Genomic DNA, 14,783 nt, shown 5'->3' on the forward strand with positions numbered 1-14,783 from the left:
CCCAGTAGTGCTTACTATGTAGTGAAAGGAATATCTTTATCACTGTACCCAGTAGTGCTTACTATGTAGTGAAAGGAATATCTTTATCACTGTACCCAGTAGTGCTTACTGTGTAGTGAAAGGAATATCTTTATCACTGTACCCAGTAGTGCTTACTATGTAGTGAAAGGAATATCTTTATCACTGTACCCAGTAGTGCTTACTATGTAGTGAAAGGAATATCTTTATCACTGTACCCAGTAGTGCTTACTATGTAGTGAAAGGAATATCTTTATCACTGTACCCAGTAGTGCTTACTGTGTAGTGAAAGGAATATCTTTATCACTGTACCCAGTAGTGCTTACTATGTAGTGAAAGGAATATCTTTATCACTGTACCCAGTAGTGCTTACTATGTAGTGAAAGGAATATCTTTATCACTGTACCCAGTAGTGCTTACTATGTAGTGAAAGGAATATCTTTATCACTGTACCCAGTAGTGCTTACTATGTAGTGAAAGGAATATCTTTATCACTGTACCCAGTAGTGCTTACTGTGTAGTGAAAGGAATATCTTTATCACTGTACCCAGTAGTGCTTACTGTGTAGTGAAAGGAATATCTTTATCACTGTACCCAGTAGTGCTTACTATCTAGTGAAAGGAATATCTTTATCACTGTACCCAGTAGTGCTTACTATCTAGTGAAAGGAATATCTTTATCACTGTACCCAGTAGTGCTTACTATGTAGTGAAAGGAATATCTTTATCACTGTACCCAGTAGTGCTTACTATGTAGTGAAAGGAATATCTTTATCACTGTACCCAGTAGTGCTTACTATGTAGTGAAAGGAATATCTTTATCACTGTACCCAGTAGTGCTTACTATCTAGTGAAAGGAATATCTTTATCACTGTACCCAGTAGTGCTTACTATCTAGTGAAAGGAATATCTTTATCACTGTACCCAGTAGTGCTTACTATCTAGTGAAAGGAATATCTTTATCACTGTACCCAGTAGTGCTTACTATGTAGTGAAAGGAATATCTTTATCACTGTACCCAGTAGTGCTTACTATCTAGTGAAAGGAATATCTTTATCACTGTACCCAGTAGTGCTTACTATCTAGTGAAAGGAATATCTTTATCACTGTACCCAGTAGTGCTTACTATCTAGTGAAAGGAATATCTTTATCACTGTACCCAGTAGTGCTTACTATCTAGTGAAAGGAATATCTTTATCACTGTACCCAGTAGTGCTTACTATGTAGTGAAAGGAATATCTTTATCACTGTACCCAGTAGTGCTTACTATGTAGTGAAAGGAATATCTTTATCACTGTACCCAGTAGTGCTTACTGTGTAGTGAAAGGAATATCTTTATCACTGTACCCAGTAGTGCTTACTATGTAGTGAAAGGAATATCTTTATCACTGTACCCAGTAGTGCTTACTATCAGTGAAAGTGCTTATCACTGTACCCAGTGCTTACTGTGTAGTGAAAGGAATATCTTTATCACTGTACCCAGTAGTGCTTACTATCTAGTGAAAGGAATATCTTTATCACTGTACCCAGTAGTGCTTACTGTGTAGTGAAAGGAATATCTTTATCACTGTACCCAGTAGTGCTTATTATGTAGTGAAAGGAATATCTTTATCACTGTACCCAGTAGTGCTTATTATGTAGTGAAAGGAATATCTTTATCACTCTACCCAGTAGTGCTTATTATGTAGTGAAAGGAATATCTTTATCACTGTACCCAGTAGTGCTTACTATGTAGTGAAAGGAATATCTTTATCACTGTACCCAGTAGTGCTTATTATGTAGTGAAAGGATGAAAAACAGTCGCTACTTTCGATCTATTATTCTGTGAAGCCCATAAATAACTGTTGAAAATTAGTTATAGCTTTATTTGAGCATCAAATTGCTATTATAGTGTTTCGCAGCTTCTGTAACAGTAATATGATTCTGTTATTCTACCACATGTGCATTTGCAGAAAAATAATACACAGGAAAGGTACTACGTAACAGTGATTTCACTTTATAAGCATATACACTGCTGGCCAAAATCTTAAGGCCAATGAACATAAAGAAGCAATATGCATTTTGCGCTGTTAGACTCAACCACTTATTCGAAAGATGAAAATAAGAAAAGGGGGAAAAAAAACTGTTTTGGTGTTTAATGGGGAAAATGTGAACACTGTGAAATTAGCCTAAATACTGGCACTGATTGGAATTGACGTCCATTTCTATAGACTTCCCTTGCCATCCCCCCCAGACATTTTCAGTAGGGTTCAATTCGGGCGAAGACGTTGAATGGTCCAAAAAAACTATGAAAAAGTTCTTTGTCCTGCGGGCATTGTTGATTGCAGCGTTGTCCTGCTGAAAGATCCAGTCATTTCCACACAAGTGAGGGCCTTCAGTCGATAAGGATGCTCTCTCCAACATGCCAATGTAGCCAACTGCTGTTTGACGCCCGTGTATAACCTGAAGCTCCATTGTTCCATGGAAGGAGAAAGCACCCCAGATCATGATGGAACCTCCTCCACTGTGTCGTGTAGAAAATGTCTCCGGTGGGATATCCTTATCATGCCAGTAATGCTGGAAGTCATCTGGACCATTCAGGTTAAATTTTTTTCTCATCAGAGAACGAAACCTTCGTCCACTTTTCTACGTCCCATGTTTGGTGCTTCTCAGCAAAGTTTAACCAAGCTGTTTCGTGGTATGGAAGGAGGCGTGGCCTTTGAAAACGTTCACGGTTTATAAAGCCTTTCTCCCGTAAATGCCGTCTTATTGTTCTTGAGCTAAATTCTTTGTCCGTAAGGGCCTTAATCTGTTTCGACGATCGGCTGGTGTCTTGCCGGACAACCCGTCGAATCCTCCTGCTCAACGCCGGCGAAATTTTCTTGTGCCGACCGCTTGAAATTCTCGTTCCGTATCCCTCAGAGTCTTTTAAGAAATTTGCAACAGCAGTTTTACTACGCCCAATCTCACCAGCGATGGGACGCTGTACTTTTTTAAACATTTGTCTTAATTTCAGTTACAAAAGCTTTAGTAAGTAGATAATAATAATAATAATATGCCAACCACATTATATCTGTAATTACCGGTGCCGAAGAGGCTTTTCGATAATGCCTAGAGTTCATAATATTCCGGGCTTGAGTACAAACACAACAAACATAATAGTAGTAAGAACTATTTAATTACCAGTTATTTGAATCAACTGTTTCTGCACAATTTAGAACTTTAATTTTTATTGGCAAAGTTTATTCAAATAATGTAACATAATATTTACGTTTATGATTTTTATTACTATCAAAATATTCAATACAAATTATTTATAACTATTATTATTTATTTAATTTGTATTTATTATCATTACGGGTAACTATCGAACCGGTAAGCTAGTCCTTTTAGTGGTGTATTTGGCGTTTCATCAACTTACAGGTAAAGATGAGTGTTTTTACTTCTTATATAGATGCTACGCAAATGTCTATATAATAAGATTTAGTGCCTGTAGAATCAGTTGGGTATGTCTACATTTTGTGTTTGTGGTTTTCTTCGTTGTGAGTTATCCTGACATACCCGTGCGAGAAGTAATTTTGGTATTAAACTTATCTTACTTAATAAGTACAAAAGTAACAACAGCTAAACGACGAAGGTTTAGTTAGACAACCGGCTACTGTGGGGCAGTGTATGCGTTTTACTTGATAACTTTGGTTATTCGAGTTTGTTTCACTTCCTTGTCCCGACGGTCGGTTAATGAACCCCATGCTTAAGCTATTTAGTTGAATGTAAGTACGAGAAAGCGTATTGGCTTATCCTTTTTCTTTTGTGTCTGTGACTTTACGTTAAATAATATATGTGACAATGAAGAAAATAGTGTATATTACTAATTTATTTCAACTGGAATTAATTAAATAATTCGCCATTTGGCTACGATAGTTAAAAATATAGTATTTTAACCACGATGTAATAATGTTACGAACACGTGATGAAAAACCAAACCATGTCGATTACAATTAAAACTGCCCGGCACGGCCACGTGGTTAAGGCACTCGACTCGTAACCTGAGGGTCGCAGGTTCGAATCCCCGTCACACCAAACATGCTCGCTCTTTGATCCGTGGAGGTGTTACAATGTTTCGGTCAATCCCACTATTCGTTGATAAAAGAGTAGCCCAAGAGTTGGCGGTGGGTGGTGATGACTAGCTGTCTTTCCTCTTGTCTTACTCTGCTAAATTAGGGACGGCTAGCGCACATAGCCGTCGTGTAGCTTTGCGCGAAATACAAATAAAAAACAAACAAGAAATATGTAATGCTATATATACATTAGTAAAAAGAAAACTACAACAAATAATTCTTCAGAATGCATTGAATCATCAGTTGTGTATTTCTCTCCTATCGATATTTTTGGCTGTAAGGGTGAGGTAAAATATTTTCTGTATTATTTAAATAAATCAAACTAATAACTTTCATGTGTGTGAACCTTTAAACTTTGATCTATCCTCTGCTCCAAAATAATACTCTCGTATGCACTTCTCCCTTGCCACCCACTGGCACAGTGGTATGTCTTCGGACTCGTGGCGCTAGAACCGGGTTTCGATACCCGTGGTAGGCAGAGCACGGATAGTCCATTGTGTAACTTTGTGTTTAACAAAAAAACAACAACAAAAAAAAACAGTTACATCACTTCATATGTTTATATACCACACTGTTAGTGTTATCCAGCGACAGGTTTAATTCGCCACTGCTCAACTGTTTGAGGCTTGCTATTTTCATAAAGAGGAAATAAGTAGGCATGTTTGGATAAATGAACATCATTAGTTTTATTTGTCGTGTAAGAAAATAAAGAATTAATTTAAGTCTTTACAGTTTAGTTTGTACTCTGCTAATACTTATTTTTAGGTGTTTAATGCTAAGTCAGACTCTGTCTGAGGCTCCCTTTGAGGTAAATAAAAAAATAATAATAATAAAAAAGTGGCGGCCCCTACCAATCTATAACTTTAGCATGGTAATTGAAAAACAGTTCCATAGTAAAAACACATCCCCTTTCGACATACTCCCCCTCCCAGTGACACAGCAGCAAATCTGTGGACTCACATAGCTAGAAATCGGGTTTCGATACCGTGGTGGTCAGAACACAGATAGCCCATTGTGTAGCTTTATGCTTAATTCCAACAATTAATCAGTCAACCTTTTGACATTATGTTATTGTTTAAATTATTCAATGTGACGTGATTGGCCTACTGTTTTTTTAGAATCGAAATTAATTTAACATCTTTGTTTTTGCCCATTTTTGGTGCTTCCCCCCCCAGAAAAAGCTTCACAGCCTCCAGGGGACTACAACTCCAAATTTGGAAGACAACGACATAAATGTGACGAAAGCGTCATTAAAATGGACAGTGGCTAAATACAGTTTATGTGTTGGTAGGTGGCTTATTGTCAGACGTTTTTATTTTCTAAAAATTGACTCTCTTGTACGTACAGCCTCTTCAAATTTTTCTCGACGATCGTATCAACATTGATTACAAATTTATGGCTCCATCACGTCGTCGCTTGGAAGTGATGAGTATCCATAATGTATTGGAACATCCTGTACATCTATTAATACAGATATTGGTTAGGCTACGTCATCATCGCATAAAAAACAAAAAAGATAATATTGCTGAAACTTTATCAGGTTTATTTGTCGTACACAACTCGGAACTCCGCGTGTACGTAAGATTAATTGTATACATAATTCAGTTTGGTTACATGGGAATTTTTATCGCCACCTGCAGGTTTAAAATAAAAACTGTAAACTTTCATTTATGACGCACATAGAAGTTTCTTCCAGATAAGCCAACCATACTGAAAATTGAACTTGGATATAGAAGACTTTATCAGCTTGGGATGTGTAGGAGGAACTGTTTATTGTTCTTGTGAATATTATAATTAGGCCTGTTTCCTCATTCACAATAAAGAAAAACTAAAACAAGGGATTTTTTTTCAAAGTATTAAGGTGCCTCGTTGGAACAAACGTTTTAATAACAGTAATCTCAGAAGACATATTACAGGTTTCTGCACACTGACAAAATTATTCGCACGTTATTGCTGGACTTATCTCTTGTCCATTGCAATCGGATGAAAAAGAAAAAAAAACCTGTCTGTGAATATTACTTTATGTTAATACTGAGAGAGTTTATGCAAATGATTAGGTATTCTTAACTTACGGTGTCACGATTTGTAAGACATCAGTATTTGCTTGCAAAAACCACTTGAACCTGAAGTCGCTATTTCAACTGCATTAACCCGAATCGTTAATATTGTGACATGTTAGGCCATACTTTTATACTTTTAGTTTTAACTGTTGTAAATTAGAGAGTTTTAAATTTATTTAGGCTTACACTGTCCATCACTACTTACGTGTAACCGTAAAGTGTAGATTCCACACTCGCATGATGGATTTTGTCTACGCAATGTTCGACAGATTGCGGTATTTAGTAAATCACTATTATGGGTCATTAACCCAAGGTGAATGTGTTTAAAGGAGAAAACTGTCATGGACCTAATTTCGTTTTAAACGGCATGGCAAGAAAATATAGATTCGAGGTTATATTAATGCTACACTACTACAAATTCTCTTGCTGTTCGTCTCAAATGAAAGACATTTCTTAGGGGTTATGCGTGTGTGAACAGATCTGGTAATTTTTATTGTATTTTTCATACTTTAGTAGAGAACTGAGGGTATGTACTGTAGTTACCTTTATAATGCAGAACCAGTTGGAAGCTGCCGAGTTCCCACAATAGTTATGAAAAGTTTCAGTAAAACTGAACATAAATAATTCATAACTAGCACTTTCGTATTTCGAAATTAGCTTTAAGCGCTAATAAAAACAATCGATGCTTGCCAACATATTTATTTCTTGTGGTTTCACAAAAAAACAAAATGGGCTAACTATTCTAGTGGAATCCTGGTATGCTGTTTTACTGACACCTGCTTGTGGCAATCGGCTGACTCTCACAAAAATAGACAGAGGCGTATCCAAGGGGGACCCGCCCCCTGAAAAATCTAGGCATATTTATCACATTATTTTTCAACTTTTATTTATAATAAACTCGTTTCGTATCATTTAATACAAACACTTTTATAAACACTGTTACATTTAATTTGTTTTAAAGACTATTTTATTTAAAAAAATATCAAGTTTAGTTTTTTTTAATTTATTGGTCAAAGAATCACTGAATATTTCCTCTTTATTTGTAACTTCGGACGTGGTATTTTTTTAGACTAAGTATATAGGCCTGGTTTAATTTTCTATCGACCAAACACCAGACTTTTTCTGATAGCTACCTCTGAACCGTGAACATTATTTGTTTAACGTCGGTTTCATTGCGTTTTAAGACTTGCTATATATCTCATTCCTAATGGGCTGTGAAAGTTTGTTTCATTTCGCCGACAGCACTGACATTTTAACGGCTCTTGTCTCGTCACGTTGTTGTTGAACTCCTATGGTCTAAGTTGTGGCCTCTCTCACAATCTTTGTTTCTGTCTTTATTTTCTTTGTGTGCATAAGGGAAGGAATAACAATTAATTGTGGTAAGAAAAGAATGGGGTTCAATGGTTTGGAGACTGAAGAGCTAATGTAAACAGAAGTGTACATACGCCTCTCCGAACTACTTTCCACGTGAAATAAGAATTGAATGTTATTGGCCAGGTGAAAGATATGTTACGTGTGCATATTTGAATTATGAAACTTTACAGCCAAGTCATAATTAATTTCACTTTGTGATATCTTATACAAGCTGGAGCACCCGTCTCACGGACGACGAAATAAAAACTCCTTTCTAACGAAGGATAGGAAGTTTAGCTTCTGTGTTTTTCTTAACATAAGACCCATGTAAAGTGCAATAAATATATATAAAGATACCAATATTGGAATTAAACATATACTGTCTTCAGGAATTCTGTAAATACGAAATTAGATGGGGTGGTCTAATCCCCCTCTTGACCTTCCCCCTGTCACCCTTATCACTGTGTCAAATTTGGTTGTGATTGGTCAAGAAATGTAGAAACTTGAAGGGAACACACACACATATTGATGTTTATTTATACGGAGAACAGAGGCGTATCTCTGAATGTTCATCTGTCTCCTGTGAGAAAAGCTGTGCACGTTAACAAAGCTCAACATTCACTTTTAAAATGCCGGTAGAACAAGCATGGACAATATTGACGTCAAATTTTATTTCGCAAGTGGGATATTTTACACTACATTGTTCGTAATTAATCGTACTGTTATTTACGATTCAAAATGTGACGTCACATAAATACTAACAAAAATGTAGATTTATTGTGTATTATTAGCATGACTGAAATGTTCAACAATTACTGTTTTTAACGGTGGTTGGTATAAATAAGTAGCTAAGAGCTTTGGATAGAAGTGAACCAAGAGTACAACGCAATTAACCTTTCTAAGGTCCACGAAGTAATTTAAATTGATTGATAGGATTAATTTAAACTTTTCCCGTCACGTGGGACGGATACGTTTGTTTATGTATTTGCTGTTTCGTATAAACATCTGCTTATCGAACTTACGTTGTCTTTGTTTTCTCGGGTGACTGACGAGTGCAATGTACCGACAGTTCGTATATATACTCCAAATATAAGACGTATAACAAAATATCAGAATAAAAGAACTGTGAACATGAGAAGGTCAGTCGTATGTAAGTACAAAGTAATGTTACTAACAATACAGTACATTTTTACACTCACTATCCGAAGTCGTAAGTTAAGTGTGAACGTACCACATCTGTTATCTTAATACTCGGTTACTGTCTGTACTGTCTAACTACAAGTGCACGCGTACGTCAACGGATTTAAACAAAAGGCGGATGTAAATATACCTTAGTAGATTTTGTATAACAATATACGAAAAACGTATGGATTTTTTTTTTAAGTTGTAATGTTAGGCCATAAAATAACGTTAGAAGTTTATTAATTGAACGTACGGTAAAGTTTAGTCCTCAATAAACGAAAACGTGTTAATTTATCTCTCTGTCGAATATAAGCCGGACGTAATAAAGGGGGACCGGCATGGCCAGGTGGTTAAGGCACTCGTCATCCGAGGGTCGCGGGTTCGAATCCCCGTCACACCAAACATGGTCGCCCTTTCAGCCGAGGGGGCGTTATAATGTGACGGTCAACTCCACTGTTCGTTGGTAAAAGAGTAACCCAAGAGCTGGCTGAGAGTGGTGATGATTAGCTGCCTTCCCTCTTGTCTTACACTGCTAAAGTAGGGACGGCTAGCGCAGATAGTTCTCGAGTAGCTTTGCGCGAAATTGAAAACAAACCAAACCAAAAGTAATAAAGGCTTAATTAATGTTAGGCCTAAAACAGACAGCTTTCTGATTTCGGTGTCTGTGATTAGAATTATATTGTATTATTTTAGGAATACTGTATTTAATATAAATGTTCTGATGTTGTATCAAGTGTTTTGTGGGTTTCTTCTAGCTGAAAATAAACGTGAATATGACAGTGTATTATCACAGAATTATTGTAGGTCACGTTCCATGATAAAGCCTGGTGGAATAAAATACTCGCTAGTTTGTCCAAGTGTAGATACTACGTTAATATCGGAATCCCTAGTATAAGTTGCTGTTTCATAAATTATCGGTACAAAATACATTAAAGAATCAGTGTCTATGCACAGTTATTATCTTCAAATATTTGAAAATAGAATTATGTGGTTTAAAAATAGCATAGTACATTTCTTATCTTCACAATTATGTCTGTACAACGTTCGTAGGCCCCAGCATGGCCAGGTAGTTAAGGAGCTCGACTCGTAATCTGAGGGTCGTGGGTTCGAATCCCCGTCACACCAAACATGCTTCCCCTTTCAGCCGTGGGGAAGGGGAGAGTTATAATGTTACGGTCAATCTTGTGTAGCTTTGCGCGAAAATAAAAAGAAACAAATAAATAAACGGAACTGTAACGGATGTACATTTCTTAATGAAATGTTCCGCAGTGAAACATGATATAAAAAACATTTTTCCGCGTTTATATTTCCGATTTGGTTGCGAACATTCTTGCTTTTAACATTTTTTATAGAAATGTAAATACCTGTTTAACAAACCTTTCTTCCTGTTTCGACATTATTTAGAACTTTAAGCGCGTGCATGATTCATGTTTAAAGTTTTTGTGGTATTTTAAATCAGGCGGAAAAGTGTGTGTTATTGGAAGCACGTGGGGGAACAGTATTGACTCGGAAAATACGAAATACTAGAAATAATTGAAATAATACAACATGTATTTTAAACTTATAATAAATAACTGTATGAAAATACGGCTGTATAAAACAACAAAAACTTTTATATGTTGTATATCAGTGTCCTATTTAATTTAATATATTTTCTTGTATAAAAAATGGCAAATCGTATTAAAAATAACTTAAAAACGGAAAATAATAACTGTGTATCTCGTTTGTTTTTAAAGGTTGACATTTTTGTAAAGGTTTACAGATGTGACTGTCTGTCAAAACTATCGTGCGTATGTAATATTTAACATTTTTGTTGTTGTCCAGCGTTTAATCAAATCACACATACACACTTATATGTTGAATAAATATGTAATAAAGTATATATGTACGTGTGTATTTAATTTTTCAGAAGAGATAACGTTTCTTTATTTGTAAAATTATGGTTATTACCGTTGCTTCTTGACTTCTGTGGTGCAGCGGGAATCAGTTTTAAAAAATGTACTGCAGTTTCTAGAAATATTTATATTTGTGAAACTAGATACGTTGGGAAGAGGTTGGTGTACGCCATTTAGGAAGTTCATGTTACCGTGAACCACGAGTGTTAACCAAGTTCGTTGTAGTATACAAAGCTATTTATTTTAAGAAGTATACCAATCTTATGGCTTGGATAAGACGGAAAGAAAGTCGAAAAGCAAACGTACTATGTACACTGCTTGGGTACGGAACAAAATATGTTGTTATAATAATCTAACCTATTTAAGCCTTTTCCGCATAACACTTAGGACTAATAAATAAGGCCTGGCATGGCCAGGAACTGCACTCGACTCATAATCTGAGGGTCGCGGGTTCGAATTCCCGTCACACCAAACATGCTCGCCCTCTCAGCCGTGGGGGCGTTATAAAGTGACGGTCAATCCCGCTATTCGTTGGTAAAAGAGTAGCCCAAAAGTTGGCGGTAAGTAGTGATGACTAGTTGCCTTCCCTCTAGTCTTACACTGCAAAATCAGGGAAGGCTAGCGCAGATAGCCTTCGTGTAGCTTTGCCCGAAATTTAAAACAAACCAAACCAGTATCTATAGTGATTAACCGATATTGCGTGGAAGACGTGTCATTTTCTTTCCAAAGTTAACAGTGGATTTTTCACTGTCTCTGGTGTTAAAGTGAGATATCTTCGGAAAGCCAGATATAATGCACAATTTGTATTGTTAAAACCGTTTTTAAATAAAGTATAAAGACGTTGTAGACAGCACGAACACACTCACTACATTGTCTTCAAACATTAACGTACGTGCTGTTTCCAAATTTAAAACCAAAACAAACTAGTTCATGTTGATAAAACCATTTTGGAACTGCAGAAGGTATCGTCTGTCTTATAGCTCCACTTGAAACTAGCAAGAAAAGTCCTCATGAATTTCAATGGACTTCACGTTCATTGAAGAAGCCGTCGTATCTGGAAGGACTCTCGGCGCTGTAGTACATATTTTACTGTAATATATATACATGTGGGAATACTTCTTACTGTATTTTTATGAGATACTTGTGCATGAATTATCAATGTGCTTTATATTGGGTAGTAAATAACCCAATTATAAAGAAGTTTATGTGTTCTGAACGCCACGTGCAACATAGGACTTGGTTATGCTCTGTAGTTATTACATTTTAAGTTAAGAAATTAATTAGGTCGTGTATTACAGTTCAGTTATATGCTGGTGGCACCAGTTCTGTATCCACCGTTCATTCCAATGCTCTTTAAATTCAAAAATGCAGTGTCATGATACTGTATGTTCTGTATGATGATAGTATTAAGTGTGAAGTGATTTTACGATGTATCAAACAATCTTTATATCACGTGACAGTAATTTCAGAATATCAAAAAATGAAATGTGAGATTTATGATATAAAGTTGTACTGTATACACTTAGATACAAACAGTACACTTTTTAAGATAAATTAGCAGTTTAAAATTAACATAATTACGATGACGTAACACTTATGTATTGTAGGCAGAAATATATTGATATTAACAGAATTCAAGGACTTTTTTCCTCCTTGTATCCTAGTAGGGGTTTGAAAGTTCGCTAAAATAAAAGATCTACCTATTCAAAAATTATCGTTGTAATCTATATTTTCGATGTTTTAATTTTGGTATGAACTAGAGGGTGCACGACGCTGTAATCAAATAACTTTGTTGGAAAAGGCATGTAATGCCTTAAATTTGACGTCACAAGAAGTAGTGAAGTATTGAGTCGGTGTGTTTTGCTTTCAGTTGTTAAAATGAACGATTTGCGAATGGTGAATTAGTATTCAATAACCTGTTTTTTTTTTTTAAGTGTGTAGTTTCAGTGAAATACTTGGGTCAGTGTTATTTGTCACGTGTATTCAGTTACTCGATCGATTAGCCGCAAAGAAAATGTACAATAATTAACTTTGTTTTACGTTAGTGTAGTATCATTAGTAATATATTTTCATTTTAACGTCTTTTTTTTTTTGAATTTCGCGCAAAGCTACTCGAGGGCTATCTGCGCTAGCTGTCCCTAATTTAGCAGTACAAGACTAGAGGGAAGGCAACTACTCATCACTACCCACCGCCAACTCTGGGACTACTCTTTTATCAACGAATAGTGGAGTTGACTGTCACATTATAAAGCCCCCACGGCGGAAAGGGCGAGCATGTTTTGTGCGACGGGGATTCGAACGCGCGACCCTCAGATTATGAGTCCAGTGCTTTAACCACCTGACCATGCGGGGCCTTCTTCTTAGGAATGATAATACTTAACTATTGTTAATAACAATGCTGCATTTCTTCCATTCTTATCCTGGCTTTTCCCACGTGATTCAAAACCTGAAAAATAAATTGAATATACTGCAAGACTAAAGAAGACTCGTTTATTGTTTTCAATATTCCATATTGTTGATTTGTTTTTCCCCTTCAATGTTTTGTGTGATATTTTTCAGAATTACAACAGACCAACATTAACAGATTCAGTCAAGTTGGGGTTAGACGATTCTCAGAACTGCTGTTTGATGTGTCACGTTATCAGCTAATTGTCGGAGCTCGGTAAGTTCCAAATCTTTTATTTTAGTAAGTTCGGTTTTTATTGTTTTATTAAATGATACACGCCGCCCCCTTTTTTTAATTTAAGATTCACAAACTGTCTCATCTTTTAAAATGTAAGTTGTCATTACATTATATAATAGAGAGAGTGAGATTACACATATGTAACATTATTCTATGTGCAAGAACGGGTTGAAATAAATATAGCTGTTCTGGAGTTATTAAACCCATAAGAAAATTCGGTTTCTGTATGCAGTCCGGTGGGGCAGAGGCAAATCTTCAGGTTCACTACGCTAAAATCAGAGGTTCGAATTCCCTCGATAGACACGCAGTACACACACACGTTGTATTTTGTTTTGTTTTTTTTTTTGGAATTTCGCACAAAGCTACTCGAGGGAGGGCTATCTGTGCTAGCCGTCCCTAATCTAGCAGTGTAAGACTAGAGGGAAGGCAGCTAGTCATCACCACCCACCGCCAACTCTTGGGCTACTCTTTTACCAACGAATAGTAGGATTGACCGTAACATTATACACCCTCATGGCTGGGAGGGCGAGCATGTTTAGCGCGACGCGGGCGCGAACCCGCGACCCTCGGATTACGAGTCGCACGCCTTATGCGCTATGCCATGCCAGGCCATCACACATTGTATGATGAGTCAGAATATTTTCCTGGGTGCTATTTGTCTACGTCATTTTATACAGAAGTCAAAGTAGAAATTTCTCGAACACTTCCATATTTACGTTCGATTTGATATGTTTGAACTTTCGGTCAACGTGAATAGGACTTTATTGGACCTGAGAGACTCGGATATTCTTTTAGGGCTTACGTTTGAGGTGACAAAAAAATAAATTAGATTTTCCGCCAAATATTTAAACCTTTACTGCTGGTGGGGACTTAGCAATGCTATTCAATCCTTCATTTAAATGAGGCCGTCTAGAAACGGGCTGACATTCTAAAGTTCTCAAAAGAAAGGAAATAATCCAAAAAACTATAAGCTTGTCAGCTGGCTGGGTAAAGTTTCATAAAAAATTATGAATAGCAGACTACTCTGTATCTTAGACAAACCACCGAAGGTCCCACCTAGATTTTGTAAGTTAAAGACAAATAATGAATTTGCTCATAGAGCAAATCATTCATAACTTCAACAAAAAGTGCACTATCGCATGCTTTCTCGACGTCGAAAAGGCTTTCAAAAGTGTCTGGTACACGAAATTGGGATACATAATATTCCAGGGGATCCCGATCGGAGTTATTTGCTGGCTATCCAGCTTCTTCAGCATAGGAATATCAGAATCAACGTCGGAGGCACCTACTCAGAGTATTCTACTCCAGAAACAGGTGTTCGGAGGACACCTAGGACGGGTATATAACCTAAAGTTAACCTGGAAACACACTCACCTAGGACGGGTATATAACCTAAAGTTAACCTGGAAACACACTCACCTAGGACGGGTATATAACCTAAAGTTAACCTGGGAACACACTCACCTAGGACAGGTATATAACTCAAAGTTAACCTG

At 36.6% G+C, this 14,783-nt stretch overlaps 1 protein-coding gene across 5 annotated transcripts in view; it reads left to right on the plus strand.

Annotated features, from left to right (window-relative positions):
- LOC143236712 (semaphorin 5c-like) overlaps positions 1–14,783 on the plus strand; it is a 164,880-nt gene that overhangs the window by 123,939 nt on the left and 26,158 nt on the right. For all 5 annotated transcript variants that reach the window (XM_076475142.1, XM_076475143.1, XM_076475141.1 and 2 more), the window contains one exon: positions 13,164–13,266. In XM_076475142.1, the coding sequence (XP_076331257.1) occupies positions 13,164–13,266 (103 nt within the window). The remainder of the gene's footprint in view (positions 1–13,163; positions 13,267–14,783) is intronic.

This window comes from Tachypleus tridentatus, chromosome 13 (assembly GCF_004210375.1).
Source record: "Tachypleus tridentatus isolate NWPU-2018 chromosome 13, ASM421037v1, whole genome shotgun sequence".
Taxonomy (NCBI): Eukaryota; Metazoa; Arthropoda; class Merostomata; order Xiphosura; family Limulidae; genus Tachypleus; species Tachypleus tridentatus.